Consider the following 25,517-nt stretch of genomic DNA (forward strand, 5'->3'; position numbering starts at 1 on the left):
ATGTGACGGCGGGACATAAAAACACTGTGATGTACAGGGCAAAAGACATACTGACAATAACTAACATTCTTGCCAAGCTTTGATTTATGTTAGAAATGGAATCTTTTACCAACCAAAGTTGTATAATATGACTGATCAATTACTATTTAGATAAAAGTTGCCAAAATATTGCTGTAAAGGTGGAGTAGATATGCAAGTCAACGGAAACCGCAGCAATATGTGACGATTAAAAGTTATAATTATAGGGAAAATCATGTGTAGCCTATTATTAGAATTTTAATACTTTAATACTTTTCAATGAAATAGCGACCACAATGGCATTAATTATCCATAATATATCAATAATCAACAAATAAATAAATATTTCCGTATTTATCTGGTTATAGTAGTCTAATTATAGCATTGTTAATTTATTTTAATTGTGTGGTTTTATTGATGGGTAAATATGTTGTGATTGAAACTTTCACATACAGCGATCATTTATCTACACTTTCGGTAATTAATTTTCAGACAGCCATCATCAGTTATCACACTATGGAAAATATTGCGTAACAAATTATTCGTGGTTCAAATTAATTTAAGAGCGGTTTCATATTCAAACATTCAATAGAGTTTAACAGTCCAATAAGGAATTGTATATTTATCTGGCTGAGGTTTAATATTCAGCGCTCGCAACACAAACATAACAGCACTCAAAATGGGCTGGGCTTGAGATTGTATTTTGCGGACGAGCTTCGCAAGTGGACGGAATTGTGAATGCTCGATTATACTTGTAGATTTTCTTTGGAATGAATATTTGATATTTTAATCAGTGAAATTTTCAATTGAAAGTAATCAGCAGATCTTTGGTTTTTATTTTGTAATGAACCTAAAAAATATAAAATGATAAGCTTTTAATAATAAATAGGGTGTAAAATGACATTTTAATTTAACATGTGTCTATATTTTTAACACTACATTTTAATATAAGCTATTTGTTTTCTGTTGTCTAAACTTGCTCATTAAAAAGTTCCAAACCATCGGGTTGATCCCTCATTGTAGCGTATATTAACATCAAACTTGTAAATTATATCTCCTCTCCCTCATATGTTCTTCTAATAGAACCACTATAATTGATACGTTTCACCAATTTGTTTTAAATATCTGAGTCTGCGTAATCCAAATGTTGCACGTCGTAACTACTTTGCGTGAAGTCATATGCTGCATTAAAAGATGTGAAAATCAACCAGTTAGAAGATACATATAACACCAAGTAAATGCAAGCAATTCTATACTCATTAATAGCTTCAGTATGGATTTGATTAAAGCTGCTGGATATTCATAATTAATTATCTTTTATTTTAACTTCTAACATTTAAATTATCCGTAGTATGCCTAGTAATCTTTCAAAAGAATATCACATTTCCCTAAAAGTCACAGTTTGCATTTATAAAGCATAATTTCACACTCGTGGGTTGAGTGACATTGAATATTAGGCTGATAACACTGCATTGTATAAATTAATTGACAAACAAACTGATTGATATACTGGAGGGACTTATTTGCATATAGATTGAGGTCAGATTATTGCTACGGTAATATTCATACTCGAACTTACTTGGTTAGTTTGTCATTTGTGTATGTAATGTATCTTATAATGTATCTAACTACCTTCTAAATGTATCTAATGTATCTTAATTTTAATCTAGCTTGGTTAGAAGGTGTACAGTTTTTGTTGTGGGTGTAGATGCAAGCCAATCTAATGCACCCTCCTCTGGTTCCTATACTTTTACATGCGGCATAAAAAAAAGATAATAGTGCACAGCCAGATAGAAACTTTAAATAAATGTATTTTTTATTTGTTGAAGTTTATATTTCAATTAATCTAAGTAGTTGAGTGCGTTTAGCACTCTCCTAATAATCAGAAGGGTTCCGTTTCGATCCCTGAAAAAGTCAAAATCTCGAAATAGGCCAAACTGCTCTGAATCATTGGAAAACCAACTGATCTTGTTCAGTAACAAAGCTTTAATTTCATTCATTCAACCACCATCTTTGCATTAAACTAAAAATCCTAATGTTACGGCATCGTAGAAATGCAATCAAATTCAATTACTAAAATTAATTGTACTTATATTATTTGTACATTAATGTGTAATGTTTTTGTCCAAGGATGCTAGGAATGAGCCGAAATTCTTTTCACATTACTCCAGGATAGACCTAGGGGTTGCGGAACTATCACTTAGATAAAATCCATTGGTGAGTTGGCAGAATTTGAACCAGGGGCCTCAGGGACCTAAGTCCCACGCTATAACCACGAGACCAGCTTGCTCCCCCCGTTAATTTCTAATGAAGCATTTTAGAATTTAATTACATATGGATGGCAGAAGACTAATTATTAAATAAGAATACTTATAGTTTAAATGTTCTAGTTAGCTTTATTAACTTATGAAAAGATAAGCAATGGCAGGATGCGTTGTTCCATCTGTGCTGAACCTCAGCAAGATTTATGGTTCGGTAGATGTCAGCAGTTTGTCATGATAGACTTTAACACGATCTGTGACTAATAGCTTTGTGTGAGGAGAACAGTGATTAGATCATGTTTTCATCGAGGATTAACGTTATATAAACTGATTTTGTGTTCTAGTTAACAAATCAGAACAATATCTCAACTACATAAATGTTGTAAGCCCATGAATAATATCTTCTAAATTATTTACCCTACATCAACAATAGGTGTTTTATTAGTTTACCACTTCTATACTAAGGTTATAAGATATTTTGGAGGTTTCAAGCTGGATAGTAACTATAGTAGGTAGGCCTATAGTAACTGATCGTTCCCTCATTACGTTTTCCTGGCTAATAAGATGTTTTTAGTAATTCTCAAAGTTTGAAAAATCATATTATTCCACAGTACCTGGGGACCGAGCTTTGCTCGGAGAAAATCATTAGTTCACTCTGAAAGCAGTCTTAGTTTCGGAGATACATAAATCTGTTCCCAAACTCCACACGGCTCGCCTTTACAACGTCCTACACCATTTCCTACGTCATGGACCTGTTTCCCTCCATTCCCATAGCACTTTAAGATTGTAGATACCTTAATCTAATCGTTATTAACAGTTCCCATACTCCGGACAGCTCGCCTTGACTACTTCCTTCACCACTTCCAACGTAGTGGACCTGTTTTTCTCCCTTCCCATAGCATTTCAGAATTGCAGATACGTTAATCTAATCGTCATAAACAGTTCCCACGCTCCATACTAATTGCCTTTACTACTTCCTTCACCACTTCCTACGTCGCAAACATGTTTCCCTCCCTTCCCATTGCATTTAAAGATTGCAGATACATTAATCTAATCGTCATAAACAGTTCCCACACTCCGGACAACTCCCCTTGCCTACTTCCGTCACCACTTCCTACGTCGCGGACCTGTTTCCCTCCCTTCCCATAGCATTTTAGGATAGCCCATACCCTTATCTAATCGTCATAAACAGTTCCCACACTCCGGACAGCTCGCCTTGACTACTTCCTTCACCACTTCCTACGTCACGGACCTGTTTCCCTCCCTTCCCATAGCATTTTAGGATTGCAGATACCCTAATCTTATCGTCATAAACAGTCCCCACACTCCGGACTGCTCGCATTTACTACTTCCTTCATCAGTTCCTACGTCACGGACCTGTTTCCCTCTATTCCCATAGCATTTTATGATTGCCTTTACTACTTCCTTCACTACTTCCTACGTCACGGACCTGTTTCCTTCCCTTCCCATAGCATTTTAGGATTGCAGATACCTTAATGTATTCGTCATAAACAGATCCTAGACTTCGCACTGCTACCCTTGACTACAATGTCTCGAGTAATCTTAAGTATAATCTTTGCTCAATATTAACAAGTAATGTTTTTCCTTTTGTACTGTATTTGTAATTTGCTAGTATACTGTGGGTAGTTGGTTTATTATGAACACGTGCTACAACTTCAAGTCTTTTGTTTACTTTTTCCTTGTTATTTAATTCAACCAACATGGTTACTTAGCAACCCATAAGACTAATGTTAAAAAAATGTGACTTTCAGTTTCGTTTTTCTACGTAATTAGATTTTTGTTGGCAGTTCTAACTGCATGAAACTTGTTTTTAGGCCAAAAATAAACTATTTACAAGATTTGAAGAAAATCGTCGGAGCCGTTTTCGAGATCTTTCTGCAAGCAAGCAAGCAAGCAAGCATACATACAAGCAAACATTGCTCGTATTAGAGTATAGGATTCATTTTCATTTGTATTCCCATCTATCACCATCAACTCATGTTTATCAGTGGTGAGTCGGTGGCTCAGTCGGTAGCGTCATTGACTTCGGGTCCGTCGTGGGTTCGGATCCTCGTCCCTGTTGCAAAGAATTGGCCACCTTCATACTGTACCGGCTCACCGGCTGACTTTGCTAGCTACGTTCCACGCACTGGCAAATAGTCAATGTGGACGAGCAAATGCAAGCTAGAAGAGGCCGCCAATCTCTTAAAAACCCATACCTTGACTATTCCAATAAATCCCTTGATTTTAACTATAAGATAACTTATTTATGTACCTTAAACTATTCAGAAACACAAAAGAAATCACACAGTCCTCGGAAATAAAATATATTACAAAAGTTCTGTCTTTATCTAATAAACATTTCAGGGTTGTACATAATCCTGAAAGGAAACAAAACAAACGCAATGCCTTTAGAACCACATTTAAGATTTTCAAATTTAAATTTTAACTCCTACCATATTTTATTCATAAAGTGACAATAAAAGAAAAAAAATAATAAAAAGTGTTTAGATATTCGAAGGCTAATTATAAAAGGGAGTAAATGTTGCAAATACATTGTTCTACATAATAATGATAATGTCATTACATTTTATGTTATAAAGAAACATTACGGTTAAATAATCTCATGAACATCTCCCTCAACGTTATTTTCTTGTCACTGAATTTCCCGCTCAGAGGTATATTTTCCCGCTCAAAGAACTTAATCTTGTTGAGGCTCCAGTGAGGTAATTCGTCTTTGTGTTCCCACACAGCAATTGTAATCTTTGTACCTCTAATCAAATCAGTCTTCTATTATGCTAGTTCTGGAAACCTGGATTTTTATATGAAAAATATTTTTACAAAAGTATATTCTCATCAATAAGAATGATAAATCTTAATGTGAGTGTGTAAAATCCATTACCTATTCTAAAGATATATTGCATTTGTCCGGACTACAAGTCCAAGTTCATTAATGGGAATGGGTTACCAATATCGATCAAATAATCGATTTAACTCATTAAATTAATCGAAATTGCTTAATACCGGTGTATAAATTGCTATCATAGGCCTTGCAATCCCCTTGGTGCGTTGTCATAACGCAATGTAGTTAAACTTTAGTTTTATTCTAGGAATATCCACCAAATATGCGAATTGGTTTTGGTATTGATGTTATAGTAGATACAAATTTTTAATTGTTTACTCTACCAATATTAAAACTATCTTAGCCACATATAACACTGTAATGTTTCTAAGCTATGTCTTGTTCGTTCTATTATAAACCCAAAAAATTAAACACAGAATGAGATCACTAAGACTAAAATAAGAGGAAAATATCTAGTTGTGCTCAGCGCACTTAAACGTTACCAACATGAAACAGACATCAAAAATGCTAAAGAATTTACAGCAAGATGATCCGCTTCTACTATTTAAAGTCATTGCTTGATGACAGAAATTTTGTAATTCAATAAATTGATCTAAAGATGCTGTTATTAAGAAAACCGATATGTCCCGTACTTCTTAAATTTCCATCAAAGGTCATAGACTAATGTAAATTCATCCTTAAGAATAGTAACAAAATATACTAAATATTTCAATGAATATTTCTGTTAGCAGCTTTAAGTGTAGCTTTACCCGATGAAAACCTTAAGAACATTCAAAATAATGTAACACTAATTATTATATGTTTTATTATGTCCTACTGAAACGTTACAGTAACCTGTTAATTTGTTAATCTGGCTTAATAAAGGACTTTGACTTTAACCGCAATATTTTATATTCCAGGCCGGGGGAGCTGAAGACGAGATTGTGGCAGATCCTGAACCAGACATTCCTTCTAACTCCAAAGACAGGTAAGGAGTCAAACAATTTTGTGAAGTATTAGTCATTAAAGCAGTGAAAAGTTGCGCAGTTGGCAAGAAGCAAAGAATATTACTACCATGCAAGTGGTATTGGTTCAATATTGTGATTGACACCTATATCGTTTGATTAGCCACAAGTTTTTAATTTTTGACTTGGTCACGATTTCGTGTAAGCCCACTACAGTTATGGGCAAACAATGTTTATAGTTTCGGGAATTTCTTGTTTTTAAATAAATATTTTATTAGTTGGGTTAAGTTAACCTTTAGAAGAACATATTTTTGCCCATATTTCTTATACAAAAAACTAATATGATCCCTTATTTTTTCGTAATCCCGCTATAGTTAACCACTGTTATTGAGATGTATTGAGTCTTCCATCAATAAATCAATAAATCATACGTATTTATTAAGTTAAGCAACTGAAAAAACCTCGTAAATAGGATATAAAAGAGGGCATTCCTACATGGATACCAGCAAATAAAAAATAAATAGACTTACATACTGTATTTGCCTAATTCACATTAACCTTTGCCATTCTACATAAACAAAACTTGGTTCTATATTCGACATTGAGTTCTTCGAGAACACGATGTGAGTAAGCAATGATATTTTATAGTAGTTCCATTGCTATAAAACGTGACAATATAGCTTAAATGAAAATATTTGTATTCTTGCAAATTTTAGGATCTTTAAAAACGTACCTAAAATGACAGAAAGGTTTAGGAATAAAATTGATTACAACTGAAAGTAATAAATTGAGAACCCCACTTTAATCAACCACAAGAACTTTAATATTAATGGTTAGTTGAAGCCCATCATAGTTACTGAACACAATAACCACAGTAACCCACAGCAGTGCAAGTCTAATTGAGCACCAGGCCAAGGTAACCCCTGGCTGATTGCTTGTCAAACCTATCAGCTGGGTTTATACCGCAGAAATTGATTACTTTACGTTTGAAATATCCTTAGATCTTTACGCGTTTTATCGGAATTACAAGCTTTGTAATATTTAGTAATATAATCATATATGTTAAGGCGAGGACTTCAAGTTATGAGAGGGAGAGGGTTGAAAACTCTCTATTATTGACATCTTAAAAAACGTTGAACGTGAAACAGCGTTTAGCCAATTCAGCTAGACAATAATACCTCTTATACAAGAAACATCTACAAATTGCAGGTTTTCTACAGCTGTTCCAATTTTGTATTTTATTAAAATTATTCAGTGCATCACACAATACACTGAATTAAAGCTGGTGAGTCGGTGGCTCAGTCGGTAGCGTCGCGGTCACTGCCACTAAAATTGATCAGTACAGATCACCTTTGTACTGTACCGGCTCACTCCTTGCTTTGCTGTAAACGATCCACGCACGGGCGCTTAGTCTATGTGGACGGGCCCGCAAGGTTAAAATGCAAGGTTAAAAGAGGCCACCAACCTCTTAAAAAAAAAAAAAAAAAAAAAAAAAAATACAGTAAACGGTGAAACGTCACGTTCAATCAACACAAGAAAAACTTATTGGATTAAGCTCCTCCAAATCCGTCCATCGATAAAGTAAGGCGACCACCTCCCCAAAGTTATCCAAGCCATTAATCTCTTTTGGGCCTGTTTACGGAATGATTACTTGGTATTGCTCAATATTGTTCGGTATTGCTCAATATAGCCTGGCAAGATTGGATTTACTAACTTGGTGTAACAAGACCGTCAGATGTTGCAAAAATCCTTGAGCACTGTTTAATATTGTTTCTTGCTTGTACATTTACAATTTTTCTAGAATAGGAACAGTTGCATTCGAAAATTGTTGGTATGATTGAGATTTCATTCAAACACTATGTGTTTTACAGTAATTGTAGTAGTGGTTCAGAAAATAAGCTATTGCGTCTCTGTGAGAATTATTCCCAATTAAAAATCTTTTAGTGTAGTGATTAGTGAAAATATAGAGATAATATTCAGGTTTGACTACCTTTTTAAACCTGCATATTCCGTACTGTATCTGTTGGAGTTTATGTTTGCCTATTATTTAAATAGTTCAACGTGTACTATTGTAGATACTGGAAACCATTGTTATCACAATACCTCATTTAACTTACCTTTTGAGCTATTTTCATATCTTAAAAGTAGCATAATAATTTATATTCATAGTTAAAATGCATACTACAAAAGTATTATTTCGTACATCTAACTCCACTTAATTTCCCTTGACTACAACATGACTAAATATTGTGTACTATTGTTACAAGAACATATTGAAATACCGTACATTGTGCTGCACTGTCGTATTGGTTTAATTAGTAGCGGCTGTAGGAAGATATTATTTATTTGAATTATCTTGCTTCTCGTACCAGTAATTGCACCATAATCTAATTAATTCTTTTTCCATCGTGATAAACTTATAAAAAGTATTTTATCACACATATTGGCGAGGTCCAGAGTGTATTATGAACGGGGTTTAAAACTTTCCTCATTTCGCCATGTTTGCATGTTCTCATGCAGACCTAATCTGTTTACTAAAGTTCAATAAAAATATTCCTTTGTAATGGTTTTGTAGACCCACTCTTGCACTGTGCATTATTTTTACAAAAAAAATTTAGAGCCTTATATTACTTGGCATATATTCCAATTATTTTTCTTCTACTACATTGTATTTCATTACATTTTACGTTGCATGAAAAACAGTTAGGCCTAAAGTCTTCTTCTGTCTTATTGAAAGAATTCACTATTTGATTTAGACATAAAAAAAACACATGATAAAAACATAAAACTGAGAAATATTTCAGTTAAAAATCTCTCATCGTTGTTACACAAAATGTATGCTAATGTTAAATATATGTTTTTTTTATCTAGACAAGCACAAATTGAAGAAAATCTGTATTAGTTTTATAACACAAACACGAAATAATGTATTCCCAAGGGTTTCAGAGAAGGATCAACTTAGCAGTCAGTCTGTCATCATGTCAGTTAGTTAGTCAGACATTAAAACAATGCCAGGTGTCATAAAAGTGTCTCTGGATTTAAATTTACTCAGAACGTGAGGGCGTATTAGTTTGAATGTTTTAGCACTGGATTAAAGGCAGATATTTTAATACTTTGTTGGTTAACAAGTACTTCCTATATGTGTACCTAATCAAAAACTACTTATGACTTTTCTAGCTCTAATTGAACTACAACCATTGCAACATTATAACGTAGCAAATTAATCAGAGAGTAGCAACGCGTGTGTTGCTCTCATTGCGGAAATATAACAACAGTATATTACCTTATTGTATATTGTTTTTCCGCTATTTTGTGTTGTTAACAATAGCAAAGCCAAAGCAACTGCTTAAGAAGAAATAACTAGGAAATATACGGAGCTTGTGTCAGTAACGTGAAAATAAAATAATCAAAATTGATCCATGGTCTTAAGGTCTAAAAGCTGTACTGCCATGGGTAGCTTTAAAAATATGTTAACACTTAAAATACTACGTTTATCCATTTTAAACGTACTGGTTATATCAAGTCCTAAAATTATATATTAAACATGATACAAGAGAATGTACAACCTATTTTATTCAACCATTTTGACTGAATGAAAAATATATAAACACAAACATAAACATTAAAAAACAATAACATAAACCATGTGTGTTAAGAAATCATATGTTGTTGACAAATCCTTATTAGGTTACATTTACATATTATGACTAGTATCATATATTATATGAATGTAACTAGTACGTTTAAAATGGATAAAAGTAGTATTTAAGTGGTTAAATATTATTTAATATTTGTTTATTTATAATTTATAATATGTAAATATTTAATAATATTTTTTTATCTATTTTACTACAAATTATGTTGTCGCAAACAGGACGACTTATCTAGCGTTAAAGATAAATATGTTTTACGAATGATGTAATATAAAAAATCGTATTACCTCAAATAAAAAAAACATCATGCATATCTTAAACATACCGTGCAGAACCCAAAAGGATAAGATTATCCTATTTTTATGGAAATAAATAATAAATGTAAATGACTGACTTAGGATTACAGCTTGTTCTCCATCTTGTAGTTGAGATAGCTGGTCACGTGATGGGTTGATTAGACAAGACAGAACCTGCTGAATGTGATTGTCCAGACCCAACTACGCTGCTAGACTTAATTAAACTATGTTCCCACAGCTGCAATGTGCAACCTGGGAATACCAAACCACGAAATGTTCATTTGTTGTTTCAGTGTGAGGCGTGGATGTTCAGATAATTAAGCTGACCAACTACGAATCTGGGCCAATCAGACCACCAGTAGTTTTACATTTTATTTTAAACATATTCTAACAAATCTTTGGTCTTGTTTCAAATATAAAACACGATAGTAAATTATAACTACAACACTTTTGGTACATTGTTTGTTGTTTTATGCATCAAAGTCTTTGATAGACTTTAAAATCTATTTGAAAATATCAATATCCGTCTTATAACACTTAAAACATATATTTACACTTGTACTGTTACTCACAAGACGTTAATTATACATAAAAGTTGGTAAATGGTGATCGATTTCGATTGGACACTCCAATCATCATCAGACCCAATAGGCAATGTATATCAATATTCTGCAATAGTTTATGTGATAGTGGGAGTTGCAGTCACTAGTTTAAATATGCGTGTTTTCATTCGTTTCGAATCACTAAGTATTAAAAACGCACAGTTATTTGGAGGGAAATTTATACGAAGAGAATGTCAAATGATGTTGAATGAACTCAATAGTTTGTCAATAACAAAAGACATTCGATGTTCTGTGAACTCTTAAGATGTGCTTGCTTTTTAATGATTTTATTTAATATCACGTATTCCTGAAATTCTATGGCGCAATAATTGTTATCGATGGCTTTAAAATGCGTAATGTTTTAAAGTAGTGTTAGTTGTTTTTGTATTTCCATACTGAGCCATATGACTCAATAGTTTGATTCATAATATTCACCCAAAATCTTTTATAATTGACTAAATGGTTAGTAATCTGCAATCCAGAGGTTATCTAAGATACTTCGTTGAAATTAAGACACAACGGTCAGTAATACATTAAAATCGTGATATACAAAAAAGGATAATGTAAGATTTTGTATACACATGAGATCAAACAATATTAACAGCTATTGAACACTAATAAAAACCTGTAATTTAAAAACATCCAGACGAAAGTCAACGATCATTTCCAATTCATCGAAAAAGCCAGAGATCCTAAAAACCCATAACTAGTAAAATAAATCTTGTGTTGAAGATCGGTCACTCAGTAAATGGAGATGAAATGATTCTACCACTCACCAACTTTATTGAATCGATGTGATCCATTCCACTTGGATGGATCCTACTTAAGCTTTTATTATCTCAACAGCCAGAATTCCCGTTTAAACTTGGCTACCCTAAATGTTTTTTTAATAGGCGAATTTTAAACTAAACTTAATCAAAACTGTACTTGGTTTTGTATTAGTGGGTAGAATCATTGACTATACACGTACAAGTATAATTTTTTACTAATTTTAAAACTCTTTTATTTATGCCCATAAAAAACGATTTTTCATTTCAAATACTTAACTATTTACATTTTAAAGCTATAGAAATAGTTGTGAGTTTCATTTTATCTTTTGAAGAGAGTGATTCATCATGGTAAACAAATGTACGGAAGTAGATTCCATGCCATGAAAATGTAATACCATAAAAGACAGTGAGGTTATAAAATATTCATTACTGTGAACAGGCAGTGATGTTTTTATTGTTGCCTCATACTGTACTCGTACCTTCTGGTTTATATACGTGTTTATGTTTATAGCGTTTCCTGAAAGCAATGATTTTTTTTTATCTCTGTTGCAAGTAACTACGGCTACAATGTGACCCAGATTTTTACACTAGAAAGATTAATGTAACTTGGGGTAGAGTTAAGTTAAAATAATCTGGAGTGGGTTACAATGGTATTTATAAATATTTATTTTACATGTTGGTAGGAAGATTTTTGTGACTAATTACCATTCATGTAAAGAATAATTTTCACCATGATTAAGTGAATAATTCGTTTACAATACGCGTCAAAAAGATTTATCATTATCTCTTTTCTTTGACATGGGAACTTTAAGTTAGCAAAATGTTCACCGATGTGATAACGAAATAAATTTAAAATAACACTATTTAAAGAGACACTACATCCATATGCACTGTCATTTACAAATACATGACCACACACATCCAGGTGATAATTGGTTAATAATTTAGATTGATTAGTCATATTTGTGTCAAAGCGAAATATTTTATTAGAAATACTGTAAGATTTAAACAAAGCTTGTTTGTATATTTCAAAGGTTATAAATTACGTTTTGTAAGTAAAATGACCAGTCAATTTATATAGCAAACAAAATTATTATAATGCTATTTTAATATACTCATTTAATGAAAATTATGTAACTGGCAATTTCAACCCACCTACATTCGTGTAACATCCAATCGGGATCCATTGATGAAAATAATATTCTACATTCATTATTATATCTAATTTATTCAAACATGCTAACCATAAAAAACACAAATGGTAATGTGACATTGTCATCCACTAGAGATGTGAGTTTTAAATTATAATTTTATATGTTATCCAGACAAATCAAACCATTCATTCATGATTGTGGTAAATATAGTAATTCGATGTTGTTTTATTTTGGAGTTCTCAATATGTCAATATATTACCGGTATGTTGCAAAGAGAGAGTCAATTTAATAATGATAATTAACCTCCATTGACAATTTTATTTCAGTTGCGCTTTTATGGCGTTTGTTCAGAACAAAGTGAGATTTTGATGAGACAGTGTTGGCTAATAGAAAGCTTTTAGGATTTTATCTTGTTCTTATTTAGGATTTTTAGATTAACAATGTCTTTTATTCACTTTAAAACTACTTCAATTAAATTATCCATTTATCTATAAACTACAGCTTTATCTATTGTTCCATAACCTAACAGTAATATAAATGTTAAAAATAAGAGAAAGACGATTAGTCGGCAGCGTTATTAATCTTTATAAAATGTAATTATACATCATAAATGATTATAAAGACATGAGTAAAAATGTTATGTATATGTTTAACGCCAGTGGTGAATTATATGTTTCTAGGGAGCATAGGCCAGGTCAGTTATAAATTTGATATTTCGTGCCTTTTCTGTACAATCGAGCCATCAACCTTCATAGATTGAGGTGACTAATGTATCCACTTGTCTACGTAGACGATTAAAAACGGGTTCTTACATTTTTTTATTATACTGTATGGTTTGTATATTGTTTAAGTTATAATTTATTGAGAAACTGTTAACCTTTTACATTCTCAGTTAACAAAAATAATCAAATTAACTCAATACACTCATCTTACTGATTAAATGAAATACTAAACAAAAATCTATTTCCGTTATTGGCTAAACAAATTTCATTCTTTGTGAATCAAAACCATGACAATAGTTATAGGCCTAAGTATGACGATTGAATTTATCGGTCCGCTCAACGCTCAGTGTTCAACTGTTCAACCTGTTCATCAACGTTGAAACATGCTGAAATTGTCAACTATCACACGATATTCTGTCCGAATTGTAATTTATATAATAATATTACTTTAAATTTGTTTACATATCAAATTGCCTTTTAAATTTGAAATATATATATTATTTCTGGAAAATTATGAGGTCGTTAATAACAAACTTGATTAATTAAAACTGTAATTAGTTGGTGAGATGCCCACAATATTACACTATCGTGTTGTAGGACGTTAATATTAATGGTTAGTTGAAGCCCATAATAGTTACTGAACACAATAACCAGAGTAACCCACAGCAGTGCAAGTCTAATTGAGCACCAGGCCAAGGTACTTACCAGGTAATCCTTCTTATACAAGAAACGAATATGATCACTCTTTTTTTGTAATCACGCTATAGTTAACCACTGTGATTGAGATATATTGCGTCTTCAATCAATAAATCAGTAAATTTTACGTATATATTAAGTTAAGCAACTAAACAAAACCCCGTGAATAGGATATAAAAGAGGGGCATTCCTACAATGGATGGATACAAGTAAATAAAAAATAAATAGACTTACATACGGTATTTGCCTAATTCACATTAAGTATAACCGTTCTACATAAACAAAAGTTGGTTCTCTATTCGACATTGAGTTCTTTGAGAACACGATGTGTGTCATATACTATTGTTATGCAAACGATACATATAGCTTTAAATAAATAAAAATAATTCATATTCTTGCAAATTCTATGATCATTAAAAACGTACCTAAAATGACTAAACATTTTAGGAATAAAATTGATTACAACTGAAAGTAATAAATTGAGAACCCCACTTTAATCAACCACAATAACTTTAATATTAATGGTTAGTTGATGCCCATCATAGTTAGGCCTACTGAACACAATAACCAGAGTAACCCACAGCAGTGCAAGTCTAATTGAGCACCAGGCCAAGGTACTTACCAGGTAACCCTTGGCTGATTGCTTGTCAAGCCTATCAGCTGGGTTTATACCACGGAAATTGATTACTTTAGCTTTTCCTAACATAGTCGATTAGTAAAATTAATTATCGTCGATAAAGATACCTGGATGTTTTGGTTATTCTTATAAATACTTCAAATAAGAAAGTAAAGTCCTTAACATTGTAGCCTAACCACAACTAATTATATTACAATGTTTATCAAACCTATGTTCACCTTTCCGTAGGCTATGTGAGGCTTGAATGGTGTTAAAAAAAACATCTATCCCAAAGGCCCCTTGTTCAAAACCAGCCAACCGCCAATTACTGGCTCATATCTATGTTTTTATGACTCGACCCAGCGAGTTCGAAACCTAAAGTAAGCTTTAGGCCCATCTAAAAAATAGCCAGGAATATTTATCGATAAAACTGTTTATTTTCTTTAACCGCTCTCCACAAAAATCCATATAATCAATAATACCAGTATATTTTGGTACACTTAGATAACATGTACTCAGTCTATGAATGGGTGTAATAATATTAGATAATCCCTCTATATTGTAAAAATATGAATATGAAATTTATGAAAGATTACTGTAGAACAGAGTTAAGCATTTGTCGTAAATCATTGCTACACAAGGAATACAACATTTAATTAATTTTTTCTTAATAAAATTTGTTATATTTTTGTATTCTTGTAAATAAGTGCATCAAACAATACAGTGAAAGGTAAAATGTAATCTGGAATAATTTCTGTATTAACTTGTCCAAACCCATCCATCAGAGCCTCAAAACCTTATCCAAGCCATCAATCTCTTCTGGGCCTGTTTATGCAGTGATTGCACGGTATTGCTCAATAATACTCTATAGTGCTCCACAATATTGGGTTTACTTATTTGGCGTAACGAGATCAACGACCATTGCAAGTATCATATAGGTTTAATCAACCTTCCTTCATTCATTCTTAACTTGACTAGATTTAAAGTGTTATTAAATCTTTTTTCATATATTTTCCGTTACAATGAAAAATGCATATACTACGACCTGGAATTTTTAAAGATTAAAAAACTAACCATCGAGTCTGTATGGTTATTAATGGCAGTGTCAATTGAATCCATTGAACACATAGTTTTCACGCCTAATAGGTGTTTAAGAAATTAACTTAACGATCTCCAACCACAAAATTACAACATTATAAGTACCAAGTGTAGCTTTTACCCCTCACACAATGTATTTAAATAGGTATAATTTATTAGACTACTATGTATAATAATGGGAGTACATCGATAGGGGTAGACAGGCCTTATTACCTATAACCTTATAAGCCTAAAAAAATTTTAGAGCCTTATATTACTTGGCATATATTCCAATTATTTTTCTTCTACTACATTGTATTTAATTAAATTTTACGTTTCATGAAAAACAGTTAGGCCTAAAGTCTTCTTCTGTCTTATTCAAAGAATTTACTATTTGATTTATACATAATAAAAAAACAAAAAAAAAACACTTGTCAAAAACATAAAACTGAGAAATATTTCAGTTAAAAATCTCTCAATGTTGTTACACAAAATGTATGCTAATGTTAAATAAATGTTTTTTTTTATCTAGACAAGCACAAGTTGAAGAAAATCTGTATTAGTTTTATAACACAAACACGAAATAATGTATTCCCAAGGGTTTCAGAGAAGGATCAACTTAGCAGTCAGTCTGTCAACATGTCAGTTAGTTAGTCAGACATTAAAACAATGCCTGACTACAGGTGTCATAAAAGTGTCTCTGGATTTATATTTACTCAGAACGTGAGAGCGTATTAGTTTAAATGTTTTAGCATTAGATAAAATACTATATATTTTAAAACTTTTGCTGTTACAAGTAGTTCCTCTATTTTTATCTAATCCAAAACTAGTTATGACTTTTCTAGCTTTAATTGCAGAACAATTGCCAATTTAGATAACGTAGCAGTTATAATCAGAGGGTAGTAATGTTTGTGTTGCTCTCATTGCGGAAGTATAACAACAGTATATTAACTTAATGTATGTTGTTTTCTCCACTATTTTGTGTTGTTAACAATCGCAAAGCCAAAAAATTGCTTAAGAAGAAATAACTAGGAAATATAAGGAGCTTGTGGTGTCAGTAACGTGAAAATAAAATAATCACAATGTATTCATGGTCTTAAGTTCTAAAAGCTGTACTGCCATGGGTAGCTTTAAATGATATTTTAACACTTTAAATACTACGTTTATCCATTTTAAACGTACTAGTTAACATTCATATATTAAGACTAATATCATATATTATATGAATGTAACTATAGTACGTTTATAATGGATAAACGTAGTATTTAATAATAATAATAATAATTGGTAGTGTTAAAATATTATTTAATATTTAATTATTTATTATTTATAATAAATAAATATTTAATAATATTTATTCATCTATTTAACCACATATTATCTCAAACAGGACATAGCTTTAAAGACAAATGTTTTTTCCGAATGATGTAAAATATAAAATCGCATTGCCTTAAATAAAAAATAACTCCATTAATATCTTAAACATACTGTGCAGAACACAATAGGATAAGATAATCCTATTTTTATGGAAATATATAATACATGTAAATAACTGACTTAGGAGTTCTCCAACTTGTAGAAGTGTTAGCTGGTCACGTGATGAGTTGATTAGACAAGACAGAACCTACTACTTGTGATTGTCCAGACCCAACTATGCTGCTAGACTTAATTAAACTATGTTCCCTGAGCTGCTATGTGCAGCCTGGGAATACCAAACCTCGAAATGTTCATTTGTTGTTTCAGTCTGAGGCGTGATAGTTCGGATAATTAAGCTGACCTACTAATGAATCAGGGTCGACCAGAATACTGATAGTTTTACATTTGATTAGGGTATAAATATGTTTTAACAAATTTTTGGTCTTATTTAAAATATAAAATGCGATAGTAAATTATAACTACAACACTAGTGGTACATCGCTTGATGTGTTATGCATCAAACTTTTGATAAGCATTAAAATATATTTGAAAACATCAATATCCGTCTTATAACACTTAAAACATATATTTACACTTATACTGTTACTCACAAGACGGTAATTATACATAAAAGATGGTAAGTGGTGATCGATTTCTATTGGACACTCCAATCATCATCAGACCCAATAGGCAATGTATATCAATATTCTGCAATAGTTTATATGATAGTGGGAGTTGCATTCACTAGTTTGAATATGCATGTTTTCATTCGTTTCGAATCACTACGTTTTGAAACGTACAGTTATTTGGAGGGAAATTTATACTAAGAGAATGTCAAATTATGTTGAATGAACCCAATAGTTTGTCAATAACAAAAGACATTAGATTTTCTGTGAACTCTTAAGATGTGCTTGCTTTTTAATGGTTTTATTTAATTTCACGTATTCCTGAAATTCTATTTCGCAATAATTGTTATCGATAGCTTTAAAATGCTTAAAGTTTTAAAGTAGTGTTAGTTGTTTTTGTATTTCCATACTGAGCCATATGACTCAATAGTTTGATTCATAATATTCACCCAAAATCTTTCATAAATGACTAGATGGTTAGTAATCTGCTATCCAGAGATTATCTTGGATAAATAATAATAATGTTACCTTCTTCCGTTCCAAATGATTGTAGTTATTTACGACGCGTTTCGTCAGCACAGTTACATCATCAGGTATCCGCTATCGCTTCGTCTTGAATATATTAACGTAAAGACACTAATAAAAACCTGTCATTTAAAAACTTACTTTACAATTCATTCCAGATGAAAGTTAAAGATCGTTTTCAATCCATAGAAACAGCCAGAGATCCTAGAAACCATTTCAACCAGTAAAGTAAATCTCGTGTTGAAGATCGGTCACTCAGTAAATGGAGATGAAATGATTCTAACTCTCGCCAACTTTATTGAATCGATGTGTTCCATTCCACTTGGATTGAGCCTACTTAAGCTTTTATTATCTCAATAGCCAGAATTCCCGTTTAAACTTGGCTACCCTAAATGTTGATTTATTAAACGAATTTTAAACTAAACTTAATCAAAACTGTACTTGGTTTTGTATTAGTGGGTAGAATCATTAACTATACACGTAAAAGTATAATTTTTTACTCATTTTAAAACTCTTTTATTTGTGCCCATAAAAACTGTTTTTTATTTCAAATACTTAACTATTAACATTTTAAAGCTATAGAAATAGTTTTGCGTTTTATTTTATCTTAAAGAGAGTGATTTATCATGGTAAACAAATGTACGGAAGTAGATTCCAGGGCATGAAAATGTAATATCATAAGAGACAGTGAGGTTATAAAATATTCATTACTGTGAACAGGCTGTGATGTTTTTATTGTTGCCTCATACTGTACTCGTACCTTCGGGTTTTATATACGTGTTTATGTTTACAGCGTTTCCTGAAAGCAATGATATTTTTTATCTCTGTTGCAAGTAACTACGGCTACAATGTGACCCAGATTTTTAAGCCAGAGAGATTAAAGTAACTTGGGTTAGAGTTAAGTTAAAATGTTCTGGAATGGTTAAAATGACATTAATAAATATTTATTTTACATGTTGGTAGGAAGATTGTAGTCACTAATTACCATTCATGTAACGAATCGTCTTCACTATTATTAAGTGAATAATTTGTTTACAATACGTGTTAAAAGGATTTATCACTATCGCTTTTCTTTGACATAGGAACTTTAAGTTAGCAAAATGTCCACGCATGTGATAACGAAATTAAAATTTTATTTTTATTAATACAAAAAACACTATTTAAAGATGCACTACATCCATATGCAGTGTCATTTACAAATACATGACCACACACATCTAGCAAGTGATAATTGGTAATTGATTTTGATTAAATTATCCATTGTCTGGTGTCACAGCTAAATATTGCATTAAAAATATGATTGACACAAGGCTTGTTTGTATATTTCAAAGGTTACCAATTACGTTGTGTAAGTAAAATGACCAGTCAATTTATATAGCAAACCAAATTATAATAATGTTATTTTAATATACTCATTTAATGAAAATGATATAACTGACAATTTCAACCCACCTACATTCGTGTAACATCCAATCGGGATCCATTGATGAAAATATCATTCTATATTCATCATTATAATATAATTTATTCAAACATGCTAACCAATAAAAAAAAAAAACACAATAATAATATGACATTGTCGTCCAAATTATAATTTTATATGTTATCCAGACAAATCAAGTCATTCATTCATGATTGTGGTAAAACTAATATTTCGATGTTGTTTTATTTCGCAGTTCTCAATATGTCAATGTATTATGTTGCAAAGAGATAGTCAATTTACTAATGATAATAAACATCTATCGACAAGTTTATTTCAGTTGCGCTTTTATGGTGTTTGTTCAGTACAAGTGAGATTTTGACGAGACAGTGTTGGCTAACAGCCAGCTTTTAGGTATTTTTTCATGAAGTTATCTATGATTTGTGGATTTACTTTTTTTATTCACTTTAAAACTACTTCGATTAAATTATCAATTTAGTTATAAACTACAGCTTTATTCGTTGTTTCATAACATAACAATAATGTAAACGTTAGAATTAAGAGAAAGCTGTTTAGTCGGTAGCGTTATTAATCTTGATAAAAGGTAATTAAACATCCTAAACTATTATAAGGGCATGAGTAAAAATATTACGTGTGTGTTTAAAGCCGATGGTGTATTTCATATTTCTAGGGATCATATGCCAGGTCAGGTATAACTTTGATCTTTCGTTAATTTACTGTCGAATATAGCTATCAGCCTTCATAGATTAAGGTGAGTACTTTATCCATTCGGCTACGTAGACGATTAAAAACGATTTCATACAATGGTTTAATATACTGTATAGTTTGTATATTGTTTTAGTTATAATTTAGAATGCATAGAGAAACTGTAAACCTTTTACATTCTCAGTTTGCAAAAATGATCAAATTAACTAAATACACTCATCTTACTGATTAAATGAAATACTAAACAAAAATCCATTTCCGTCATTAGCTAAACAAATTTCATTCTTTGTTAATCAAAACCATGCAAGGCCTACGTATGACGTTTGAATCTATAGGTCCGCACGATGCTCAGTGTTCAACTGTTCAACGAACCGTTCATCTCCGTTGAAACAAGCTGAAATTGTCAACTATCACACGCTATTCTGTCCGAATTGTAAATTATATACTTTTTGGTTTACATATCAGATTGCCTTTTAAATTTCAAATTTATTATTTCTGGCAAATTATGAGGTCGTTATTAACAAACCAGACTAAGTACTTTGTATTTAGTTGGTGAAATGCCCACAATATTACACTGTCGTGTTATAGGATCCCTTAGTTAATATTAATGGTTAGTTGAAGCTCGTTATAGTTACTGAACACAATAACCAGAGTAGCCCACAGCAGTGCAAGTCTAATTGAGCACCAGGCCAAGGTAACCCCTGGCTGATTGCTTGTCAAGCCTATCAGCCGGGTTTATACCACGGAATTTGATTACTTTAGCTTTACCTAACATAGTTGATTAGTATCATAATCATGGACTTTAAAAGAAGGACTTTTCATGTGTTTGTAATTTTTTGGTTGGGGAAGGGGTTCTATATATTTTAGTATAAGTGGATGGAAACTCTAAACATCGTTGTAGGAAAAATAGTTATTGATGAAAAAGATACCTGGAAATTTTAGTTGTTCTAAATACTTCCAGTAAGAAAGTAAATTCCTTAACATTGTAGCCTAACTACAACTAATTATATTACAATGTTTATCAAACCTATGTTCACCTTCCCGTAGGCTATGTGAGGCTTGAATGGTGTTAAAAAAGAAACATCTATCCCAAAGGCCCCTTGTTCAAAACCAGCCAACCGCCAATTACTGGCTCATATCTATGTTGTTATGACTCGGACCAGCGAGTTTGAAACCTAAAGTAAGCTTTAGGTCCATCTAAAAAATAGGTAGGCCTATTTATCGAAAGAACTGTTTATTTTTTCAAAACCGCTCTCCACAAAAATCTATATAATCAACAATACCAGTATATTTTGGTAACACTTAGATAACATGCACTCAGTCTATGAATGGGTGTAATAATATCATTAGAAAACACCTCTATATTGTAAAAATTTGAAATTTATTAAAACTAATGTGGAACAGAGTTAAGCATTGTCAGTCAGTCGTAAGTCATTACTACACAAGGACTACAACGTTTAATTAACGTTTCCTTAGTACAATTTGTTGTAGTTTTTTTTTCATTCAATTATTGTAAACCAGTGCATCAAACAATACAGTGAAAGGTAAAATGTAATCTGTAATATTTTCTGTATTAACTTGTCCAAACCCATCCATCAGAGCCTCGAAACCTTATCCAAGCCATCAATCTCTTCTGGGCCTGTTTATGCAGTGATTGCTCGGTATTGCTCAATATTACTCAATATTGCTCCACAATATTGGGTTTACTTACTTGGCGTAAATCAACGGCCATTGCAAGGATTCTATAGTTTTAATCTTGTTTCTTCCTTCATTCATTCTTAACTTGACTATATTTGAAATTGTGTTATTAAATTTTTTTTCGTATATTTTCCATTACAATGAAAAATGGATATTCTACAATCCGTATTTTTTAAGATTAAAAAACAAACTATCAAGTCTGTATCAATTGATTTTGTACCGTCAATTGAATTGAATCCAATACTTAGGTACACATAGTTTTCATGCCTAATAGGTGTTTAAGAAATTAACTTAACGGTCTCCAACTACAAAATTACAACATTACAAGTACCAAGTGTAGCTTTTACCCCTCACACAATGTATTTAAATAGGTATAATTTATTAGACTACTATGTATAATAATGGGAGTACATCGATATGGGTAGACAGGCCTTATTTATTTTAAAGTATCTTTCTTTCACCTCGCATCTGTTATTTTAACACTGTATCTATTATAATCAATCATTCTTCCATCGTGATAAACTCTTACTAGACCATATAGACCATAGATCGTGATACCACACAACTAGATAATGTTTAGATTGGTTGTATGAGGGATTCAACAACTTTCTTCATTTTACTATGTTTGCCTGTCTTCATGCACACTTAATCTTTTCACTAAAGCTTCATGCAATCGGCCTTTGTTTTAAAGGACCTTCTAGTTATTTAGCAGAGAGCAGTGTAATTTACGATTACGATCTCCATGTGTCTAGCTTCCAGACACAAAAAACTGTATAAAAACATCAAACAACAAAGGGCCATTGGATATTTATAGTTGTTTTGCCCATATTCTTACAACAATCAATTAGAAATAGAACTGATCTAAAAATACAACAAAATAAGATAGGTGTGCCAGACTAAGGTCCTATAAAACTAAACAGTAATAAACTTAAACACCAACTGGTTGTAGGCCCCAAACGCCAATATTTTCTGAAGAAAATAAGAGCTTTTTTAAATCTTTATTGCATGTCTTATACATAAAATGAATATAAATAAATAAATAGAAAATACATTAAGCTGACTTAAAAGATTCTCAGCAATCTTGTAGTGCTAGCTGGTCACGTGATGGGTTGATTAGACAAGACAGAACCTGCTGAATGTGATTGTCCAGACCCAACTATGCTGCTAGACTTAATTAAACTATGTTCCCACAGCTGCTATGTGCAACCTGGGAATACCAAACCTCGAAATGTTCATTTGTTGTTTCAGTCTGAGGCGTGATAGTTCAGATAATCAAGTTGACCCACTAACGAATCAAAATTCTTAGATTTTTATTAATTTTAATTATATTAAAAAATATGTTTAATCATCTTCAAATCCACCCTGACAACTATAATACTGAGAAGCCACTTGAGCGAGTGAAATAAAGCACTAGAATTGAGGATCGGTCACTCAGTAAATGGAGATAAAATGGTTCTTCCCCTTGCCATATTTATTGCATCGATGTGATATATTTCACTTTAAAGGAACTGAAGTGTTTGTTATCTCTAACAGCCATAATTTATATTTTCACTGTCACCAACCAACTTACCGTTTTACTATGGATATGTTTAAGTTACATATTGCTTTCAATCTAAAACTTTGTATTTCAAAGCTTGCAATATTTTTATTACTTTCGTCAAATAAATTCTTAGAAAATAAACACAGACCAAAGAAAGTTAATCGTTACTGTCAACAGGTGATGTTTTTATTGTGGCATCGTAAACCTTTGGGGTTTATTTATGTGTTTATGCCAATACCAATTCCTATAAAATTTTTTTATTAATTAACTAAGAGTTGACAATTCCTGTATCTCATATGAGGATTTTTAAATAATTAAGTGTGTTTATTTAAAATTTTGGGTAAAAACTTTATAAATATAATACAATTTATGGTTAATCTTTTTTTTGTATTTTTTGGAATCGTTTGTTAAGTTTAATTCACTCTTGTACATTTTGACGACCGATTTGATTAAAGGTTTAAAAATTACAATCATTTAATTCTATTACAAGTATAAAATATTTTAAAACACGAATCAAAACATGAACCAGAACATCACAATAGTTAAAAACCAATATTTGAAGTTTGGAACCATCGCTCCGCAATATCTCAATGTCCAAATTGCTCATTGAACCTTCCTGTTGAAACAAGCTGGGAGTGTCCAATATCACACGCTATTCTGACAGAATAATATTTGTAACAAGTTTTCCGTCTGCTTTTATTGTAGTTAACGCAACGATTGCGTAAAGACTATTTACGCAAGTTGCGTACACTACCTTACATACAATATTTTTAATTACTAAAAATCACTACTTATAACTTCTAAGAGAGGTTGTGTTTTCGTTTATATCCTCTCATTGCCACTGATAGTAATGCGTTGACTCTTTGTTCTATCCAATCACTAACAATTAAATTGGTCGTAACAGCTGATAAGTTTGCGATCGATTACATTTTTAGTTATTTTCTTCTTAACCCTAGAACCTCATTGGTCAGTTGCTAGTGTTGAAAAGTAAACAAACAATCCTGTAAAGTAAGTAAACAATTCTGTAAAGTGAATCTTTTTTTTAATTCTAAGAGCTGAACTGTACAGGCTAGTTTAAAAAACTGTCGTAGGCAATAGTAGTTTTCCGTATAAAATTAGCATTTGTATCTGTCGAGTTTTCAAATTTTTGCATAAGATAATATATTTTTACGTCATTCATGTGTTTCTTTTCCTTTTTTCTGCTAAGGTTTTTTTTTTAGATTTTTGTAAAAGTTTAAGGTTTGATTGGCTTAGTTTTGAATATAAATTTCAATCCCCGCTCCTAATAATAAAATCATCACCCTCTTTTAGGCTACAATTCTTATAACTCAACCATGATGAAATTGTGTTTTGTGATTGTATAAATAAATACGGTAATATAGCACTCATTATTTAAAATTAAAACTTAGCCTACTTTACTGCAATAGTAATTTACCGATTGAATTATTAACTAGATATATTATTTACTATTTAAAGTTATGAAATATAGTAAACATGTACTACTGTAATAATAAAAGTGTTAGAACAATAATTGCAACTTTCATGACAGAAGACAGAATGTCACCCTTACTTACTTACTTGATTACTTCATGACAGATTTTCTACTGGAAATACAAAGCTGTCAATTGGTATTATTCAACGGAATTCAGCTAGAAACGTTTCCTAAGGTACGTTATCTTTCTGCGCAGAACCAGGATGTTTGTTTAGAATTTTTGATGAACTAACTTTACTTGCCTCTTAGAGTTATTCTTGACTTTGAGTAGTAGGTTTTTTACTATCACCTGCTGTTCCACAATAAGCTCCACGATAGCCATAAAATGTTATCATAGTTGTCTCATGTAAATCTAAACCTTATGAAAAACAATTGTCTCCATCCATTAATAAACATGGACTG

General features: G+C 31.7%; 1 protein-coding gene across 2 annotated transcripts in view; it reads left to right on the forward strand.

The window, feature by feature from the left end:
• Positions 1 to 25,517, forward strand: part of LOC128991802 (arrestin homolog) — a 413,899-nt gene that overhangs the window by 262,908 nt on the left and 125,474 nt on the right. For both annotated transcript variants that reach the window (XM_054414992.1, XM_054414993.1), the window contains exon 2: positions 6,042 to 6,109. In XM_054414992.1, the coding sequence (XP_054270967.1) occupies positions 6,042 to 6,109 (68 nt within the window). The remainder of the gene's footprint in view (positions 1 to 6,041; positions 6,110 to 25,517) is intronic.

Source organism: Macrosteles quadrilineatus, unplaced genomic scaffold (genome assembly GCF_028750875.1).
Source record: "Macrosteles quadrilineatus isolate MER2022 unplaced genomic scaffold, UCM_ALF_1.0 Scaffold_4__1_contigs__length_99947679, whole genome shotgun sequence".
In the NCBI taxonomy this organism is placed as follows: domain Eukaryota; kingdom Metazoa; phylum Arthropoda; class Insecta; order Hemiptera; family Cicadellidae; genus Macrosteles; species Macrosteles quadrilineatus.